Source organism: Salmo salar, chromosome ssa05 (assembly GCF_905237065.1).
Source record: "Salmo salar chromosome ssa05, Ssal_v3.1, whole genome shotgun sequence".
Classification (NCBI taxonomy): Eukaryota; Metazoa; Chordata; class Actinopteri; order Salmoniformes; family Salmonidae; genus Salmo; species Salmo salar.
In genome coordinates, this window is record NC_059446.1 from 56,238,640 (window position 1) to 56,257,662 (window position 19,023).

Sequence of the window (19,023 nt, forward strand, 5' to 3'; positions counted from 1 at the left end):
GGGGAGTGGGCGGCATTTGTGCCCTGGGCAAAGATGGCTCAGAACTCGCTCCGCCACTCCTCCACTAACCTCTCCCCCTTCTAGTGCATACTGGGGTATCAGCCTGTTCTGGCTCCTTGGCATCAGAGTCAGACCAAGGCTCCTGCGGTGGACGACTGGTTCCGGCACACAGAGGAGACATGGGACGCCTCTCATGTTCACCTTCAGCGCACCGTGCTGCGCCAGAAAGCCAGCGCAGACCATCACCGCAGTGAGGCCCCAGTGTGCGCGGTTTTTTGGGGCCATTTAAAGTCCTGAGGAGACTGAACGAGGTGAGTTACAGGTTACAGCTTCCCCCCGATTACCGTATTAACCCCTCGCTCCATGTGTCTCTCCTCAGGCCGGTGGTAGCTGGCCCGCTCTAGGAGTCTGAGGTGCGGGAGGTTCCTCCACCCCCTCTGGACATCGAGGGGACCCCGGCGTACTCCGTTCGATCCATACTGGATTCGAGGCGTCGGGCGAGGGGCCTTCAGTCCCTTGTGAACTGGGAGGGGTACGGTCCAGAGGAGAGATGCTGGGTTCCAGTGGAGGACGTGTTGGACCCTTCAATGCTGCGGGAGTTCCACCGTCTCCGTCCGGTTCGCCCTGCATCTCGCCGTCCGGGTCGTCCTCGAGGCCGATGTCGGCACGCTGCTGGAGCCTCGCGTCAAGGGGGGGTACTGTCATGACTTCCACCGAAGTCGGTTCCTCTCCTTGTTCATTCGGCGGTCGGCGTCACTGGTCTGCTAGCCGTCGTCGATCCACTTTTCATTTTCCATTTGTTTTGTCTTGTTTTCCTACACACCTGGTTCTCATTTCCCTCATTAAGTGTTGTGTATTTAACCCTCTGTTCCCCCATGTCTTTGTGTGGAATTGTTTGTTGTAAGTGCTTGTGCACATGTTTACTGGTGCGCGTCGGGTTTTGTACCCATGTTGGTTATTTATTTATTTATGCCGTTGGTTTTGAAATTAAACTGCTCCGGCTATTATCTAGTTCTGCTCTCCTGCATCTGACTTCACTGCCACCAGTTACGCACCCCTTTACATGTGTCCAATAAAAAACCACACTACCCTCCCCTGTGTCCAATAAAAAAAACACCCTCCCCTCCCCTGTATCCAATAAAAAACCACACAACCCTCCCCAAAGCAAAAAATAAGTTGCACGCTCTCCCCTATTTTGGACCTCCCCTCCCCCTAGAATTTTTCGTACGGTCCTTAAGTCACTTTGGATGAGAGTGTTTGCTAAATGGCATTTATAATATATATATATATTTATAATATATATATATATATATATATAAAACATACGCAACACTGAAAGGTTTACAGTGCCTTGCAAAAGTATTCACCCCCTTGCCATTTTTCCTATTTTGTTGCATTACAACCTGTAATTTAAATGGACTTTTATTTGGATTTCATGTAATACACAAAATAGTCCAAATTGTAGAAGTGAAATGAAAAAAAATTATAAATGGAAAAGTGGTGCGTGCATATGCATTCACCCCCTTTGCTATGAAGCCCCTAAATACGATCTGGTGCAACCAATTACCTCCAGAAGTCATAATAATTAGTTAGATTGCACACAGGTGAACTTTATTTAAGTGTCACATGATCTGTCACATGATCTCAGTATATATACACCTGTTCTGAAAGGCCCCAGAGTCTGCAACAGCACTAAGCAAGGGGCACCACCAAGCAAGTGGCACTATGAAGACCAAGGAGCTCTGCAAACAGGTCAGGGACAAAGTTGTGGAGAAGTACAGATCAGGGTTGGGTTATAAAAAAATATCAGAAACTTTGAACATTCCACAGAGCACCATTAAATCTATTATAACAAAATGGAAAGAATATGGCACCACAACAAACCTGCCATGAGTGGGCCGCCCACCAAAGCTCATGGACCAGGCAAAGAGGGCATTAATCAGAGGCAACGAAGAGACCAAAGATAACCCTGAAGAAGCTGCAAATGTCACGGTTTTCGTCGGTAATGGAGGACCAAAACGCAGCAGCTATGTGTAAGCTCATCTTGAGGTTTATTAACTTCCCAAAATGAACACCAAAATAACAAAACAAGTGAACGAACGATATACAGACAGTCTGGCAAGGCACACGGCTAAACACAGAACAATCTCCCACAAACACACAGACAAACACACCCAACTAATATAGGACTTCCAATCAAAGGCAACACCACACAGCTGCCTTCAATTGGAAGTCCACCCCAATTAACTCTACATATAAACACACTTACTAGACTACACATAGAAATACATAAACATAGACCATAAACCAAAAACCCGGAAATACTAAATCAAACACCCTTTTACCAAAACACCACCCCGAACCACATAAAACAAATACCCTCTGCCACGTCCTGACCAAACTACAATAACAATTAACCCTTATACTGGCCAGGACGTGACAGCAAAGCTCCACAGCAGAGATGGGAGTATCTGTCCACAGGACCACTTTAAGCCGTACACTCCACAGAGCTGGGCGTTACGGAAGAGTGGCCAGAAAAAGCCATTGCTTAAAGGAAAAAAATAAGCAAACATGTTTGGCATGTAGGAGACTCCCCAAACATATGGAAGAAGGTACTCTGGTCAGATGAAACTGCAATTTAGATTTTTGGCCATCAAGGAAAATGCTATGTCAGGTGCAAACCTAACACCTCCCATTACCCCAAGAACACCATCCCATCAGTGAAGCATGGTGGTGGCAGCATCATGCTGTGGGGATGTTTTTCATTGTTAGGGACTGGGAAACTGCTCAGAATTGAAGGAATGATGGATGGGGCTAAATATAGGGAAATTCTTGAGGGAAACCTGTTTCAGTCTTCCAGAGATTTGAGACTGGGATGGAGGTTCACCTTCCAGCAGGACAATGACCCTAAGCATACTGCTAAAGCAACACTCGAGTGGTTTAAGGGGAAACAGTTAAATGTCTTGGAATGGCCTAGTCAAAGCCCAGACCTCAATCCAATTGAGAATATGTAGTATGACTTAAAGATTGCTGTACACCAGTGGAACCCATCCAACTTGAAGGAGCTGGAGCAGTTTTGCCTTGAAGAATGGGAAAAAATCTCAGTGGCTAGATGTGCCAAGCTTATGGAGACATACCCCAAGAGACTTGCAGCTGTAATTACTGCAAAAGGTGGCTCTACAAAGTATTGACTTTGGGGGGGGGGGTGAATAATTATGCATGCTCAAGTTTTCAGTTTTTTTTTTTTCTTATTTCTTGTTTGTATCACAATAAAAAAATATTTTGCATCTTCGTAGTGGTAGGCATGTTGTGTAAATCAAATGATACAAACCCCCCAAAAATCCATTTTAATTCCAGGCTGTAAGGGAACAATATAGGAAAACGCCAAGTGGGTTGAATACTTTCGCAAGCCACTGTATAAATTGTGTAGGGAAACAATTATATCAATTCATCATCAAAGGGACTTTTATTCATTTATTAATTTAATTTTCTCTTTTTCTAAGCCTTTTGAATTGTACATTTATGATATCCACATTAAAGTCTGCTTTTAAACCTTCTTTGAAATGTAGCCCATTGAGTAGTAGCTATGGAAAGCAGCAAGTTATGCAACATGTCAAATGTGTAATATCCATCAGCCACAGATGTCTTGAACAGTTATTGCCCCATTAACCTGGAACTCGTTGTAAAAAGTCAACTTGAAACTTGACTATTTCATTACATTTGTGTATTTAAATCTCTGGTCAAATTACTGTTGGATTGTATTCCTTTGACATAAAACATTTATAAAAAAAGAGAAGTAAAGATAATTATTGCAAGGGGCTATAGCTTTCTGTGTAATTTACTAGCCACTGGATTATATATTTGCGTACGTTTAAAGGAATCAGTGCATGTTGCCCTCCTTGTGAAGCTTGATATATCTCACTAGTAAATGTGAGTAAAAAAATCTGATGATCATTTGATATTACAGAGGAAGTCTAGCGCTTGGGGGTTGACGCTTATTCAGTGAAGGAAATGTCTGTCTTGCAAACAGCAGCGCCACTTCTTCTGACACTCTACCACATTGACAGGCAGGCTGAACAACAGAACACCACTTCAGGTGTCATTTATAAAGCCTGAATTGTGCACTGGATTTGAACAGATGACCATCGCGTGAATACTGGTAAGAGGTCGCAGACACTATTTCTGTTTGTACTATTTCTGTTATGGTAATTCATGCGACTGTTATCGTTTTGCAATGTGGAGTGCAACATTTTAAAGTGTATGTTCCCAGGTGTTGATATTTTCAGATGAGTTGGATTTGGGAACACATTTCAGATATTTATTGCATCAAATTAAAATCAAATTGCTGATATTGTCAAGTTCAACTAGGCTACATTTTCTTAAGTGTGTCAGGTATAGGCTACATCTACATTTGCACAAATATCAACCTAATTAGCTCATAGCTCTATACACTTAATACATTTCTATTGGTCAGTATTTTCAATGGAAATGAATCTACACCCAAAACATGAACCTGTTTGACTTTATTATGCTTAATTTAGGTATTTATACCTACTCAGAATCAACACATCTTCATTGGCTTTAGGGTACAATTGAATAATTTATTTTTTATTCTATATTTATTATGTGTGAAATATGTTCATGTTACTATGATTCAAATCTCATTCTGATACAAATTATTGTGGTGTAGCCAACATGTCAAGTAAAAAAGCAAGAAAACTCACTCTGTCTTGTGGAGAATAGGGTCAATGTGGTTTCAGTTCCCTACAATCAAAATCTGTGTGGAATCATTCTATTAATGACAAATCAAAACTAAAATGTCGACATTTTGATGTGTTTAACTTTAATTAAAGTTATTTTCACTGTTAGTTTAATGTTTAAAAAAATTAAGACAATGTACTGAATGTGTGTGTCTGTCTGTCCAGACAGTGAGCTCATCTGAGTATTTCTGATACAGAGAATCATGCACATGACAGGAGCTGAAAGACTCATCGTCATTGGTTATCTACTGCAAGGTGGGTCGATGTGGGAAAGGCTGGGTCTGATGCACTGCTTTCTTGCGTCTCCCATTGCACGTTACATTTTATAGGTTAGCTAGGTTTCTGTAGCTAGGTTTCCATCCAATTGGCGACAGATGTTCATGTGAATATTTAAAAATCTGCATAAGGAAAATATGAGTTGAAAATGCGATGGGAACACTATGAACTTTAGATTTTTATTTGGTACATGAAAATGTAAGCGAAAAAGTACATGTTGTGTGCACTATGTAATCATGCAGTGATTTCTATCTGCAACAAGTCCATTTGGTGGAAACACCACTGGTGGGAAATTGCACATATTTTCTTTATCGGATTTTAGAATATTCGCATGAAAATCTGTCGCTAATTGAATGTTAACCTAGCTACTGCCATCATGATTTTTTTTAATACGATATGACTTTACTCTCATGAAAACTGTGGATGGAAACATGGTTAGTGTTCTGATCCTTATTAAAAGCCCAGCGCAGTCAACATTCAGTTTTTCCTGTGTTTTGTATCATATTTATACAACAGCTGGTGAACTAACACTGTAAAAATGTGATTGGTGTCATTTCCTGATAGTTGCTGGTTGAAATACAGGACCTTCTAAACAGCAGGTTTTGCGTGGGTGGAGTTTTGGCTTCCCTGGTGGCATCACCAGGGGGGTAAAGTTAATAGACCAATAACAAAGAGCGTTTCAAACCTCTCTGCCAATAACTTCGTTTTAAGGTTGCATATCCATTCTCTGCTCAGGTGGATTGATCCACACTGTGGTTAATGCACCATTTTGTTCCCTTCCCCACTCGAAGACAGTCCTAGCAAAATTCTTGCTTGAGAATTAAAACAAACAACAACAAAAAACATTAAAAATAACTATTACAGTAAGTTGCTTTATTGTTAGCCAGAAATAATGTCATATTGAGATAAAAACGTTTGCACTGGGTTTTTAAAGTGATAGTTTATACAATCCATGTCTACTAGCATTGCTACATCCCCCCAAAATACTAGCCAGATTATTCTGCACATCGCTAAATAACTAGCCAACATATTCTTTTACGGTTTGTAGGAAAAAACAACAACCTAGTGAAGTTGAAAATAACCTAAGTCTAATAGTTTGTTGTGTGTATTTCAGGTGTTCTGTGCCTAGACTTTGCAGCTCTGATGCCTCAGAATATAGAGGCTCTCAGTGGATCTTGTGTGGCCATTCCCTGCTCATTTACACTGGGATCTGGATATGAGTCGTCCCTCACAGCTTCATGTAAAGGAATATGGAGGAAAGGATGGAGAAGAGTACACGTGTTTGATTCTAGTCTCACAGGAACAGGCTTAAACACCATTCAAGGGAATCTAACTGGGAACTTGCAGCAGAAGGAATGCACCACAATCCTGAATGACTTCACATCTTATTTCAATGACTACTTTTGTTTCAGACTTGAATGTGACAATGCTCTGAAATATAATTTTCCAGGACGTGTCACGATTGATGTAAAAGGTAGAGTATCATTAGAATATGCTATTTCTGTGTTGTGTGTGTTGTGATGTGGTGTGTTCATTTAAGTTGCAGGTTTGAACTGGCTGTATTTAATGCACTGCTCATGTAATAAAAGGTTGTTTTTTTTACTCCCTCAGAGTATCCATCCAAACCCACTCTAAGTCCAGCAACAGTGGATGTGATGGAGGGGACCTCAGTGAGTTTGATCTGCTCTGCTGCTGCCCCCTGTCCCTCACTCCCTCCAACTCTGACATGGACCCCCACACTGAGTGACAGTGTGGAGGATTTGCAAGAGACTCCGAATCAAGTCATAACTTCTCTCCTGAACTTTACCGCTTCACATGTCCACCATGGAGAGAAGATCTCCTGCACTGCGCTGTACAAACGACAAGCTGGCAAGAGTGATAAATCATCCAAAACGTATCTGACAGTCACTGTTCTTTGTAAGTTGATTCATGACTTCACATCTTAAGTTAGATTCATGTATGGTAAGTTATTTATTTCTATAGAATTTGACAACTTTCTCTGCACTCTCCCTCAGACTCTCCCAAGAACACCTCAGTATCAGTCAGTCCCTCTGGTTCAGTGTTAGAGGGCAGCTCTGTGAGTCTGACCTGCAGCAGCAATGCCAACCCAGCAGTGGGGCGCTACAACTGGTACAGAGTTATTGGAGAACAGGTTTCAACAGTGGGGGCTAGCAGAATGCTAACTGTCCAGGTACCAGCAGATGATAGTTACTTCTACTGTGAAACCATCAATGACCATGGAGCCGAGAACTCATCTGTCATTCAACTAGATGGAATATGTATGTACACAATGAAACCAAATATTAACAATATTTTCAACTATGGACAGTATCATAACACACACTAAATTGACTCTTGGCGTACAATATCTATTGTTTCTTTCCCCCAGACCCTCCCAAGAACACCTCAGTGTCAGTCAGTCCCTCTGGTTCAGTGGTAGAGGGCAGCTCTGTGACCCTGACCTGCAACAGCAATGCCAACCCAGCAGTGAAAAACTACACCTGGTACAAAATCAATGGGACTGAGGCTGTCACTTTAGGATCTGGAGAGAGCTTCACCTTAGACAGTAAAGCAAGTGATAGTGGGGAGTACTGCTGTGAAGCACTGCATGCACTTGGTACGGAAAAAGCCACAGTTGTTCAGCTGGATATTCAATGTAAGTTATATACATTATACTTTTGCAATGGTATGATAAGGGATGTAATTTAAGGATTTTGGGCACTGGCCAGCCAGGATAGTAATACTGCAATTTTTACTAACCTAGGTCCAAAATATGTGCCACGCAATATTTGAAAAGACAAAATGTCACTAGCTGGCGGGCTAGTCGGTTCACATTTTCTACTAGCCCGGTCTGAAAAGTACTAGACACGGGTTAGCAGGCTAGCTTAATTTCCATCCCTGGGTATAATACAGTATAGCTCCTAGTGTAGGAACAGAAACATAGAAACATCAAGACGCTGCTAACACTTTACCATAAGGCTTCATTATTTGGCATCAACTAATGTATCGTTAAATTGTGTCAATGCATTTGTTAATCATTTACTAATGGTAAAGGAACATGTCATATTTTAGCCATCATTTAGAAATGGTACATGTAGAACCTTTCACTAATATAGTTGATGCTAATCCATAACCTTATTGTAAAGTGTTACCAAGATGCTGTGTTACCAAGACGCTATAAACACTCTATTTATAACTGGTTGAATATGACTCTGTGTTGAGGCACACATCCAGCTGCTGTGGCCAGCCACACCTGGTGTGTGGCCAACGTCTGGGTCATGGGTTCACGCCAGTGCCCAGACTGTCTGGTCCAATGACAGTGGGCCATTGTCCTGTTGCGTGACAACCATGAATCTTTACTGTGTGTGTGTGTGTCAATGGCCCTCCATCACTGAAGCCTGTTGTTGAGTTTGTATGGCAGTGTGAATATGTTTATGCATGGCTGTTTGTTCTGTATTGTCATTGGCAATCTAGTCAAGATTTGTGTTTTATCTCAACTGAAGGGTTTCCGAAGACAAACCTAGAAAGCAAAATTATTATTGGCCAAATCCAGCCCCCAAACAATCCTCCGGCGTGTTAATGTGGCCTAGTAAACACTTGGAATAACGGTCCAAAAGTGGGTCAGGTTTGATTGCCTTAACTTAGCCAGATCATTGCCATGAAAAAGCTAGACCTAGCCTATCAAGTTGGATGCGGCCCACTTCTGGTGTAATTCAAAGTGGTAACTGAGCCACATCTATATGCCAGCCCAGGTTTGGCCCTTATTGTGGAAAGGATCTGGCTTAGGTATGGCAACGGAATCTGGCTCACAGCTGGCTTTATTGTATAGAATTACAGACATGTAGCATGGGAAGTATGGATAGGCAGACTAACACCACTGTTGAGAAGTGTATAATGCACTGTTTTCTTCCAGATCCCCCCAAGAACACCTCAGTGTCAGTCAGTCCCTCTAGCTCAGTAGCAGAGGGCAGCTCTGTGACTCTGACTTGCAGCAGCAATGCCAACCCAGCAGTGAATAACTACACCTGGTACAGAGTTGAGGGATGGGAGAAGGACATTGTAGGGTCTGAAGAGAACCTCAACATCTTCAATGTAACCAGGCTTTCAAATGAACATTACTACTGTGAGGCTCAGAATGTCCATGGACTGCAGAACTCTGAAGCCATCAATATCGATGTGACATGTATGTACTGTACAGTATTTATTCTACTGATTATAAATGGCAATAACTCATTAATGTGAATGAACTATTAACAATAATTGTGACCTCCCTGTCTGTTCGGTGTAGTTGCTTCAGAGATCCAGAACACCTCTCGCTGCATCCGGATTTCAGCTACATCTCAAATCAGATGTTTCTGTGATAGCTTTGGAAACCCTGCTCCCACACTGGTGTGGCAATTGGCTGGAGAGTCTGTCAATCACTCCACTAACACCATCATCAGGGAAGAGCCAATGGGCCGAGCAGGCCTGAGGAGCTCCCTCACCATCCGCCAACCACAGGAAGAGGAAATACCGAGTCTGGTCTGCCTCAGCTCCAACATTGATGGTTTTGACAGCTTCTCATTTAACTTAACATCAATGAAAACATATGAAGGTACAGTTAGGAGACGTTTGTCCTGCTCTACACCAGAATTAGTTGCTAACAGTCCCCCCGGTCCCACTAACCATTCAAGAGCTTGGAACTATAAGGTTCTATCTTTATTTTTTGTCAAAATGTAGTTATTGACATAGCCTTGTTCTGTTCAATGTTCTCTGTGTATATAGTAAAAATACCCCTATTCATGTAAAAGAATACAAGATAAAAATGGCTGACACCATTCAAACCAATGAGGATTCAGAACTTTAAAACCAATTATCTCAGAAACATCTTTATGCAGATAGAACCTCATAGTCCCAAGCTCTCACATCGCCAAATAAGAAGGGTTTTTAATACAAAGAAGGAATGGCGGTGCTTGTTTTACACCTCATTTGTTTTCTCTATGTTTTGATTGTGCAGGTTTCCACCTAATCTCTCTGTTGATCGGGGCTGGTGTGGGGGCAGGAGTGATGATGCTCCTGTGTATCCCACTGCTTCTCATCTGCAAGTAAGTGACTGACACAGGGGCCAGGGCAGGTACGATAATGTGAAAGACCTTTGGATAGATCGGTCCAATTTTTGTCTGGACTGGTATTTGACGACATTATCTTAACATCTCTGTTGTTTTGCTCTCAGGCGTAGGAGAGCCAGGCAATCACCAAACAAAAGACAGAAAGACACAGCAGAGTTCATAGTGACTGATGAGGTAAGTAACTACACTGACATTCCGACATTGCACATGTGTATGTGCTTACAGTTTAACAATGTGGAAAGGCATTGATATACATATTTCACAGAAGAGTGTGCATGAACACCCTATTACATATCCTAGATACTGGTATTTTTGTTGGAGTGAAAGATTGCGGGTAGCTTGGCTGATGGAAATAAAAATGTAAATATGCAAAAATCAACCGTGTGCATGAAGAGGACCTCAAAGTCAGTTTAGAATGCAGTGGTTCATTACTGTAATCAAGTGTTTTGCAACCATATTGTCTGGATCTCATCTTAAACAACTAACTAACAACTAGCCCTTTCCTATCCAGTGGTTGATTTGCTCATATGATTGTTTTGCATTGTGTTTTGTGTGGACACCAGGCAGTTACAGCTTATAGGAGTCAACATAAAAAAAAACTCTGCCAGTAAGTATATAAACCCCTCTAATGTGATGCTTACCCCTCAGACCCTGTTTCAGGAAGAGGACAATGTCTATGTCAATAAAGCCATGCTGGATGAGGCCCTCGGGCCCAACAGGACAGTGGACAGGGAAATTGACGACACAGACCTACTCCACTACGCCAACATGAACTTCACCAAACTCCAGGCCAAGGTGGCCAAGCAGGGGGAGGGGGAGGGGGAGGGAGAGATCAGGGGAGTCGCCTCCAAAACGGCAGAGTACGCAGTGATCCGTCTGCACTCCACAGGTAGTATTGAGGGAGGGGCTAGGAAGAAGGAGGCCAATCCTGCTCTGGAGCAGGGGGATCACGCTGAAGACCATGGAGCTAAAGTCTTAGAAGAAACCCAGGCAGGGCACGAGAGTGATGGGGAAGAAGAAGTTGCAAAGGATTCTGCGCTGCCAGAGCTACAGGGCGTGACTAATTCTGCCCTCAGTGTCCAGGAGTCTACAGAGGCCCCACTGGGACAATCTGAGCAGCACAACACAGCAGAAACAGCTGTGGATGAGGTGACACTGCTTTCTAAGTAGAAAGATTCCTCTAATGGTGAAGAGGAGGTAAGGTATGGGAACATATGTCATGGTCAGGTCATATCTGAGGCAAATTAGGGAAAACCTGAGTTAGATAAGAGGAAGAGGAGGAGAGTATAAAGGCACAGTAAGCTGCTGTATAGAGGGAGTAAAGCTTATGTGCAGATAAGCTAGTGCAAGGTTGTGAAAAACCACCCATAATGCACTGCAGAGACATCATCGTCACCTTTCAAACTGTAGAAACACTACGTCCACCTTTTTTTAACACCAGTCATTCTACAGTGTCTGTTCATCAGTTAGATTTGCATCTCTATACACACAATATATACAAAGTATGTGGACACCCCTTGAAATTAGTGGATTTGGCTATTTCGGTTTAAGATGAAATCCAATTAGGGAATACATTAGATTTTGTCCTGCTGATCTACACAACCAACTCCACATTTTCAAAGTGAAAGAACAATTATACCATTTTTTTTTTACAATTTAATAGAACAAAAAAAAATAAGATGTTTTGATTGCGTATGTCTTCACACCCCAGAGGTAATACTTGGTGGAAGCACCTTTGGCCGCTATTATAGCTGTGAATCATTTTGAATAAGATTCTGTGAACTTTGCACAACTCTTAGGGTAACACATACCCATTGTGTTTGTCAAAATAGCTCAAGCTTAGAAAATTTGGTTTGGGAGTCATTGATGGACAACAATATTCAAACCTTGTCACTGATTGTAAAGCAGATATGTCAGTACAGTCCACAATACTTGAAAATACAAAGGGTTTCACTCTGTGTTGTGTAGTTCTGGATTTGGCCCGTGGTTTTTAATTTAGGACAAAAAGTGTATTTATTTGCTGTGTTTCCTTGCAGTATTACTTAACAGCCTTGTTGCAAACAGAATGGCTGATTTGGAGTGTTTTTTTTTTAAACACAGGCTTCCTCCTTTTTACTTTTCTATACAGGCCAGTAATGTGGAGGGAATGCAATGTTGTTGATCCTCCTGTTTATGGCGACAACATCGTGTTATTGGTATGCTTGACCCCGGCAGGGATTGGGGAGTTTGTCAGGATCATAATAAATATGAAAGGAGCAAAGCCCAGATAAAAAGTTAGAAACCCTCCCTTCTGAATACCAAACACTGGGATAGAGTTGTATTTTTCAGCAAGTCAATTACATACATTTTAATCTCAAAGACAAACAAGAATGGCTTTCCAATAGCTGCTGAGTGTTTCTGAATGGTCCAGTCTCAGTCCTGACTTAAATCTGCTGGATTCAATCCGGATTCAATCTGTATCGCCGAAGTCAAATTAAATGAAAATCAAATCAAGAAGCTGATTTTCAGTCTCTCAGTCGCAGCTTTGATGAACCTGTACTGTCTCCGGAAGATCCGAGTTATAGCTTGATTGAAATTTAAAGGCAATGTTCCCGCGTTTGCGGAGACTACATTCACGTTAAACGCTGCAAATGTCGGCTCAATCATAAATTACATTTTTAAGTAGATCCTACGTGATACTTCAGTGATACGGCTGGAATCCAGCACAAGGTTTGAATATTGCTGTCCATCAATGACCCCCAACAAAATTTACTGGACTTGAGAAGTTTTGACAAAAACAATGTGTATATGTTGCCCTATGAGGTGTGCAAAGTTGTTAGAATCTAATTCAAAATTATTCACAGCCCTAATAACTGCCAAAGGTGCTTCCACCAAGAATTTACTCTGGGTTGTGAAAACATACGTAATTAAGACAGCTCCGTTAAATGTTTTTATTTATTCATTTGGAAAATGTTTTATAATTTTTCTTTCACTTTTAAAATGTGGAGTAAGTTGTGTACATCGGTAGGAAAACAATCAAATGTATTTTTTTTTAAGGCAGCAAAATGTAAAGACTGTGCAAGGGGTGTGTAGACTTTCACTAGGCACTGTATATGTTCTTTTATTCTGACTTTTAACTGTGTGTTTATAGATTAGTGTCATTCCTTACATACATTTTCAATTAATTCCATTTAATCTCGCAACAGTTTAAGAGTGTGATATTTTTGTTTGTTTTTCCCTGAGTTGTTCCTCTTCTATGAATATGTAACTTAGCGTTACAGAAAATGTGTATTTAAGAACTTACAAAATGTGTGTGATGGTTATGAATCACTTCAACATGTTGTATTTTTGTTGTTATTGTATATTTATTTTTTGTTAATGTATTTACAATGAATACAGGTGAATACAGGTTACAAGCAGTCAGTAATTTCAGCATGATTCAGTAATTATGTAAAGTAAGAAGTCAGTAATGACACACATTACAATGTTGAACAAATATTAAAACATGGTGCCAGTTGCATAGCATCTACACAATAGCACATCCTGAAATATGGGAAATTCCTAAACAGTGAAGCATTTCTATTTTGACAGCCAAGTAAGCACACATTGCATTGATGTACCACACGATGTTCAAACCCACTTTGAATGACGTCAATAAATTCTGTTTCCTGACATTTTGGTGTTGACTGACTTATAATTTAAAAGTACAGTTAAGGCAACTACCGATACTTGAATGTGTTTTTATTGCTAACAATCCAGATATAAAGCACTAGTCAAAAGTTTGGCCACACCTACTCATTCAAGGGGTTTTCTTTATTTTTACTATTTTCTACATTGTTGAATATTAGTGAAGACATCAAAACTATGAAATAACACATTTGGAATCATGTAGTAACCAAAAAAGGTGTTGAAAATATATTTTATATCCTTCAAAGTAGCCATCCTTTGCCTTGATGGCAGCTTTGTACACTCTTGGAATTCTCTCAACCAGCTTCATGAGGAATGCTTTTCCAACAGTCTTGAAGGAGTTCCCACATATACTGAGCACTTGTTGGCTGCTTTTCCTTCACTCTGCAGTCCAACTCATCCCAAACCATCTCAATTTGGTTGAGGTTGGGTGATTGTGGAGGCCAGGTCATCTGATGCAGCACTCCATCACTCTCCTTATTGGTCAAATAGCCCTTACACAGCCTGGAGGTGTGTTTTGGGTCATTGTCCTGTTGAAAAACAAATGATTGACCAGCTAAGCGCAAACCAGATGGGATGGTGTATCGCTGCAGAATGCTGTGGTAGCCATGCTGGTTAAGTGTGACTTGAATTCTAAATAACTCAGTGACAGTGTCACCAGCAAAGCACCCCCACACCATCACACCTCCTACTCCATGCTTCACGGTGGGAACCACACACGCGGCGATCATCCGTTCACCTACTCTGTGTCTCAAAGACACAGTGGTTGGAACCAAAAATCTAAAATTTGGACTCATCAGACCAAATGACAGATTTCCACCGGTCTAATGTGCATTGCTCGTGTTTCTTGGCCAAGCAAGTTTCTTCTTCTTATTGGTGTCTTTTAGTAGTGGTTTCTTTGCAGCAATTCGACCATGAAAGCCTGATTCATACAGTCTCCTCTGAACGGTTGATGTTGAGATGTGTCTGTTACTTGAACTCTGTGAAGCATTTATTTGGGCTGTGATGTGAGGTGCAGTTAACTCTACTTATCAACTTATCCTCTGCAGCAGAGGTAACTCTGGGTCTCCTTTCCTGTGGCGGTCCTCATGAGAGCCAGTTTCATCATAGCGCTTGATGGTTTTGCAACTGCACTTTAAGAAACTTTCAAAGTTCTTGAAATTTTCCAGATTGAATGAACTTCGTGTCTTAAATTAATGATGGACTGCAATTTCTCTTTGCTTATTTGAGCTTTTCTTGCCATTATATGGACTTGGTCTTTTATCAAATAGGGCTATCTTCTGTATACCACCCCTACCTTGTCACAACACAACTGATTGGCTGAAACGCATTAAGAAGGAAAGAAATTCCACAAATTAACTTTTAACAAGGCACAACCTGTTAATTGAAATGCACATCAGGTGACTACCTCATGAAACTGGTTGAGAGAATGCCAAGCGTGTGCAAAGCTGTCATCAAGGCAAAGGGTGGCTACTTTGAAGAATGTGATATATAACATATATTGTTATAATTGTTTATAATTGCTATAATTGTTTAACACTTTTTTGGTTACTACATGATTCCATATGTGTTATTTCATAATTTTGATGTCTTCGCTATAATTCTACAATGTAGAAAATAGTCAAAATAAAGAAAAACCCTTGAATGAGTAGGTGTGTCCACACTTTTGACTGGGTGTGATACAAATATTTACAGATATTTACAAATAAACCTTTATACTTTTTTTGACTATGAATGAAACTTCCTCTGATATTTTAACATCAGTATACTGGGTTGTGTAGTCTTCTTCATCTGAGCTGCTGCTGTGGCCTGCTCTGCGGTGGCGAGGGTCAGAACTACAGACTGTCTCGTGTCTTGGCTTTGCTCTGAACGTGACCTCAGAGTAGCTGATCTCCACGTCATCCTCACTGCTCCCTGTCTCCGTGTCCATGTTTGGCTCGATGGTGGGCTTCGAAGCACACACTTCCTTAATGTTCTCGTAGTCATCGCACTTATCAGTCTAAATATAGAAAGAGAGTTATACAAAAAGGAGCCCTAATGAAGCAGCTCGAATGTTGATATTTTGTATATTTGGAGAATATTAACTGACTTGGGCAGCCAGATTTTTTTCTAAATTATTCTTAGCAAATATCTTAAGGCTGTGTGAGTTAATCTGCCTTTTCCAAACGATCAAGTGCTAACATTAAGGTCCAGTAAAACACATGAAGTCATTTTCCCATTTTCTTTGCCGTTGTGATACCCCTTCTGCTACTGCTGGACTGCCTGTACAAACGTCCTTCTAAACGTCCTCTTGCTTTTTATTCCATCAGTATTTCTCCTACTACACATTTTCTATGATGTAAGATGCACCACAAATAGAATTACAGGATCTCTGTGTACTCTTACCTCAATAACCTGTTTCAGTAACAGTGGCGTTTTGGTTTGTTAGTAGATTTGCAGCAAAGTGATTATGACACATCACTTCAAAGTTTCCATTCACAATGCTCGGTTTAACTTTATATTCAGTTGAACTGACATGTGGTTACATAGTTACAGAGTAACTATTCAAATAATTCAATTGAATCAGAATTTGACTAGTTTCCTTAAAAAGCACTCATTATTATATGCAGGCCTATCTTAGCTGCAGTTACAGTGTAAAGCTGAATAATGACATTCTGGTGATCAAAGAAGTTACAGTGTCACTTCATGGCATAAGGGCTAATGTGTGATGTTGCCCATTGTTTTGGTATACACATTTGTTATTACGGTTGACTGACCTTTTCCTTCAGCTTTGGCTTGGCATCCTTAGCATAGACGTCACCCTCTCTCGCTTGGTCTCTAGGACCCAAGCTACCCCTGGAAGACAAGTTGTGTAATTGTAAGCGTTTGACTCATATTTGTTGCCACATCAGGTTATTTCCCTATGTACGTTTTGGTCGACTACTACAGTCATTTTCACAGTAGTGGTTTCAATACATTACAAGGACAATATAAATGTATGATATATTTTAGGCCATTTGTATGTTTTCCCACATCATATGCATTCACTGTTTGGAATTACTGAAGAATGCTCTCTGTGGTACTGTAGTACGGTGTCCATTTTAGGACACCATCAGCCTCAAAAGGTTAAGCTTGAGCCTGGGGGTGCCCTAAAATGGATACCGTACTGTAGCTGTCAATGTAAAAAAAATATTATTATAATTTTTTGGCACATTTTACCCCTTTTTAGTGATATCCAATTGGTAGTTACAGTCTTGTCCCATCGCGGCAACTCCCGTACTAACTCGGGAGAGGCGAAGGTCGATAGCTATGCGTCCTCCGAAACACGACCCCGGCAAGCCGCACTGCTTCTTGACACACTGCTCGCTTAACCCGGAAGCCAGCCACACCAATGTGACAGAGGAAACACTGTACAGCTGGAGACCGAATTCAGCATGCATGCTCCCGGCAGCTACAAGGAGTCACTAGAGCGCAATGGGACAAGGACATCCCAGCCGGCCAAACCCTACCCTAACCCGGACGACGCTGCGCCAATTGTGTGCCACTTCATGCGGCCGGCTTCAGCACAGCCCGGGATCGAACCCAGATCTGCAGTGCCTTAGACCGCTGCCCCACTCGGGAGGCCAATGTGATGTGTTTTTATTTGAACCTATCCTTTTTTCATCTGCCTTCCCCACATTCTCAGAAAAATTGTCAATCTTACATCTCCTGGCCCCTGAATTGCAGCGAGGCATAGTTGACTTCATGTTGCTGTGTGTGTCCAGTGTGTCCATCTTTGTTTCTGATTGGATGGCTTGGTGAAAGAACCTGAATAAATTAGATGGAATGCATTAAAATAATGTCAAGTATTGAAATAGTTCATTCATCCCTTCATTCATAACTGTACAATGTGTATGCTATACTCAGTCATTCATGACTTACTGAATACTGAATGATTGTAAATAGTCATTGATTGAGTAAACTGTAGAGCTACAGTATATACAGCATATAAAGGCCTCATTCTTCCATATTTAACCCCTTCAACAACATTGTTCGATTTCTCTCACCTGCTTTCCACCTGGTACCTTCAGAACACTGTACGCAGTGTACATGTCAGAGGTCGACCTTTAAAGAAATAACAAAGAAATTGAATCACTCTGCCAAGACTGACAAGTAGACACAGGACTATATCTTCCTTTAGATGTTCAAACTGAGACAGAAAGTAGTGGTGATCCACAGTAACTAGTATAATGGAATCCCATTGTGAGTGAGGGAGGCCTGCTAAATGTTCTCATTGAGACTTGCGTATGTCTGCCCATCCAGACGTGTGTCTGTGTGTGTGTATGTGTGCATGCAAACGTGGCTGCTTATGTGTGTTTGTCTACAGTGTGTTCTTGTCTGTGTGACACCATGCCTGATGCTCTTACGTGCTGTCTGGACACGATGTCCTGCTAGGATAGGGATGCTGCAGTTGGGGTAGGGGCTCTGGGTGGTACGGGCCGTCTGGTCACAGCTGATCTCTGCTGCTCCCCGGGGGGTCTGATGCTGACGCACCCCCTTCACTCACCAGGTTCTCACTTGTGCCATTACGCCAGCCCTGACAATGACACACACAGGCATAGAGGTACACACACACACCCAAGTAAGAACACACACAGGCATAGGCGTACACACACACAAACACATACACAAACATGTACAATTAACTAGGGATTTTCACAAAATGAACTACAGAATAAATAGAAGAGAATAATGCAGCATTTGTGAAATGCAACAGTACCAGAAAACCAAAGTGAACACAACATGGCACTTTATTTGATGTCCCCTGCTAGATTGATTTGTTTCTCTTGTGTCTGAAAAAGCGCTAAACAAAAAAACAGTGGTGTTGTGGTGAGTTTCCAGTCATTGCTAACTGTAGTCAACACGTATGGTTAAGAAATATATGTATTTTATAAATAAGAGGAATGAAGTGAGTGAGTGTTGACAGAGGACTCACCTGTAGACCAAAAAGATGAGTAAAAGAACAAGCGGAACACAGCAGAAAAGAAGGACGAGAGAGAAGACATGGAAGACACTTCCTGCGGTGAGAGAAGAGAGGGAGGAGAAACGATAAAGAGAAGTGTGTCAATATTGGACCGTTCAGACATTTTGGCTACAGTCTGGCATTTTGTGTAGAACTGTGACTTTAAATGCCAATGCCACCAATATGTTGTTACAAACTGTCTTACTGTATGCATACAATCAATTGCACATCT

The 19,023-nt window shown here is 41.3% G+C and overlaps 1 protein-coding gene across 2 annotated transcripts; it reads left to right on the forward strand.

Moving 5' to 3' along the window:
• The first annotated feature begins 3,998 nt into the window (after window positions 1-3,998).
• LOC106605168 (sialoadhesin) lies at window positions 3,999-13,797 on the forward strand. Of its 2 annotated transcripts, none has more exons than XM_014200545.2 (11): window positions 3,999-4,159; window positions 4,926-5,015; window positions 6,151-6,510; window positions 6,648-6,953; window positions 7,052-7,315; window positions 7,426-7,692; window positions 8,950-9,219; window positions 9,325-9,630; window positions 10,033-10,120; window positions 10,249-10,318; window positions 10,793-13,797. In XM_014200545.2, the coding sequence occupies exons 2-11, from the start codon at window positions 4,964-4,966 to the stop codon at window positions 11,312-11,314; spliced, it is 2,505 nt and encodes an 834-aa protein (XP_014056020.2). In that variant the 5' UTR covers window positions 3,999-4,159; window positions 4,926-4,963; the 3' UTR covers window positions 11,315-13,797. The 2 variants fall into 2 exon arrangements, with proteins under 2 accessions (XP_014056020.2, XP_014056021.2); XM_014200546.2 differs by having other exon boundaries at window positions 4,001-4,159; window positions 4,958-5,015.
• Window positions 13,798-19,023: the final 5,226 nt, after the last annotated feature.